This window comes from Periplaneta americana, chromosome 2 (genome assembly GCF_040183065.1).
Source record: "Periplaneta americana isolate PAMFEO1 chromosome 2, P.americana_PAMFEO1_priV1, whole genome shotgun sequence".
NCBI classification, from domain to species: domain Eukaryota; kingdom Metazoa; phylum Arthropoda; class Insecta; order Blattodea; family Blattidae; genus Periplaneta; species Periplaneta americana.
In genome coordinates, this window is record NC_091118.1 from 19,866,106 (window position 1) to 19,868,943 (window position 2,838).

At 37.9% G+C, this 2,838-nt stretch overlaps 1 protein-coding gene across 1 annotated transcript; it reads left to right on the forward strand.

The window, feature by feature from the left end:
* Positions 1-583: 583 nt before the first annotated feature.
* LOC138715319 (uncharacterized) lies at positions 584-2,004 on the forward strand. The gene is made up of 2 exons (XM_069848105.1): positions 584-1,142; positions 1,244-2,004. The coding sequence occupies exons 1-2, from the start codon at positions 728-730 to the stop codon at positions 1,804-1,806; spliced, it is 978 nt and encodes a 325-aa protein (XP_069704206.1). The 5' UTR covers positions 584-727; the 3' UTR covers positions 1,807-2,004.
* Positions 2,005-2,838: the final 834 nt, after the last annotated feature.

Below are 2,838 nucleotides of genomic sequence, written 5' to 3' on the forward strand. Positions count from 1 at the left end.
GAAGGGAAGGGATTATGGATAAAAAAAACTCAAATCTAAATGTGTCATTTTTTTTAAGTTCAAGGAGATAGGGGTTCTGACCCTGTTACTTCCCTTGCGTACGCCCCTGTATACACTTAATACTGTATTTTTCTAAACTAGTTTTTTTTTTTTTTTTTTTTTTTTTTTTTTTTTTTTTTTTTTGAAATTTAAAACATTTTGTTTAGGTGATTGTTTTTGACATTTGAGCCGCAAGTGCACTATATTATGTGTGTACCAGTGTTGCCAACCCGATTCTTAACGATCCGCTATTAAACAGTGCAGAAATCGTGAACTGCTATATTGTCTATGTAAAGTGAAATTATTTTCCCGTTGTAAGTACTAAAAAAAAACGCGAAATCCTTATATCAGCAACACAAATTTCATAAATATGATCCGCTAAACTAACAGGACAACACCAGACCTAGCGGGAGAACAGCTGAAATGGCAACACTGGTATGTACGCACCCCAGAAGGAGAGGAACAAAGAGAACTCACTGCAAATTGATCCCTAAACAGTACATTTAACAGGCCTTGATAGCATAGCGCGTTGGATAGTTTTGTGAGTGGTTAATTCTGTGTAAGAAATGTTTAAGTAATAGGTATTATTTCTCTTATCGTGTTACTTTGGACTAAACTTGTTTTGTTTTTTACGGTGGCCATATTAATCATTCGATCGCGATTTCCCATATTCATTCGCGTTATCGCAATGGCAGCGGGAGGAAGTTACTTAAATCTTGCTTCTCTGAGCGTTATTACAACTGAAGAAGAAGCACAACTATGGTGCCGGGAGAAGGGTCTGCTTCCCGCAGATTTGGAGTGTCCACTTTGTGGAGAATTGCTCCACCCTGAGTTAAAGGACAGATCGAAGTATGGTGTTTTTATTTGTCAAAAAAAAGTTGCCGGCCATGAGGTTTATGGACGATTTAACTTGTCTGCTGCAAATAACACGTTTTTCAGTGGTACGAGATTGCCCACCAGAAGAGTTCTTATTATAATGTATGCATTTGCTGTCAAACTCTCGTACTCCCAAACAATAAGGGAGTGCCACGAGACGAATGTACCAGAGGTAGCAGAGTCCACCATCGCAGATTGGTTTTCATACCTCAGGGAGGTTTGTAGAGGTAAGATAATTGAGTGTTAACGTAGGTTACTTTAGGTTTTGTTAGGTTGGGTTAATTTCGAAATATTTTTGGTGGTCTTTTAATTTAATTTTTTTTTTCAGGCAGTCTGGATCGCCGCTACAATAATCAGCCTAATATTGGAGGGCCCAACCATGTGGTAGAAATTGATGAGTGTAAGATTGGACGTAACAAATTTGAGGCCGGTCGTCTTGTTGAGGATTCTTGGGTTTTGGGTATGATAGACCGTCAGACGAAGGAAGTGCGATTGGAGATTTGTCCAAATAATAAGCGGGACATTCATACCTTATTATGTCTCATCCGAAAGCATGTCGCCGCCCAAAGCACAATAATGACGGACTGCTGGAAAGGGTATGACGACCTGACCCTCCAAAATTTTCGTGAGTTGGCTGAGAATCACAACCTTAATTTTGTGGATCCGATGTCTGGTGCTTCTACCATTCTCATCAAAAATTCTTGGCGTCCACTTAAACAACGTCTATGTAGGGGAGGCGTGCGCAAGGACGACCTGAGCGATCACCTTTGTGAATACCTGTGGCGTCAGGATTGCTCACGACTCCAACGAGATCCATTCGACGCCATTATAGAAGACATCAAGGTGCTCTATCCTGGTGGGTTACATCAAGATTTGGATGACTGTGTTTGAGTGCAGGATTTTCAAACGCTGTGCAAAGACTGAAGTGATCTTTTGTTTGATGACGCTAGTCAGTACTGCTCTGTGAGATACTACTGTAGTGACGGATATAGAAAGAAATTCACGAAAACTATGTTTTAATTTCATTATTCTTTATTCTGTTTCACTATTTTTGAGTGCTTATTCCATTAATACAGATTATGAATTTTTCACATTGTATCTTGTTTTTTATGTCTCAACATTTTTTTTCTTGCTAGAAAATATCGCAATCCCACCTCTAATTTCGAACATTATTTACTACATTTTCGACTAAAAATATATAGTAGTAGTACATAGAACGCAAGTGATCCTTGATGATTCAGTTTGAATATACACGGCAGTTGGTTGCCAGTCTTTCTTTACAGGTCATATTCTCGTATTCTTGTGTTGTCGCGTTCTTCATTATGTTCCTCCATTATATTCTATCTCGTGCCAGGTTCAATATTTCTGTCCATGAGAGGTTGGTTGTTTTCTGGACTTCATCATGCCATCTGCTTCTTCCCCTTCCTCTTTTTCCTTCAACTATTCCTAACATGGTGTCCTCCGTCGTTTACAGTCTTCTCACTATGCGTTCGAAATATGATCTTATTTTCAGAGATTAAAATTATACCCATCTACTGGTACCATTAACATTTAAATTCAGTCGATTCTTCTCATTCATTCATTTATTGTATTCCATAGATCTTACATCAGCAATGAAGCTATAAGATGTGGAACAAGTCAAAATTTTACAATATTACATTTACAGTTTTTACAAATGTTTACAGTTTTACAATTTTGTAATTTGCTGCAATTTTTTAAATATTCTGACGAGATGTAATGAGGTAAGGTCCGAGAATTCGCCAAAAGATTACCCGGCATTTGCCTTTTGGTTGGAGAAAATCTCGGAAAAAATCCAACCAGGTATTCAGACCAAAGGGGTGAAAACTATAACTTTCTTTAGAGGTTTGTGTTATGGATGATGCCCTGTTATTTATTTATAATTAATGGTCGTATGATGAAATA

Coding starts and splice junctions, on each gene's coding strand:
- LOC138715319 (XM_069848105.1), top strand. CDS start 728: ATGGCAGCGGGAGGAAGTTACTTAAATCTTGCTTCTCTGAGCGTTATT. Junction 1,143..1,243: donor CCTCAGGGAGGTTTGTAGAG/GTAAGATAATTG, acceptor TTTTTTTTTCAG/GCAGTCTGGATCGCCGCTAC.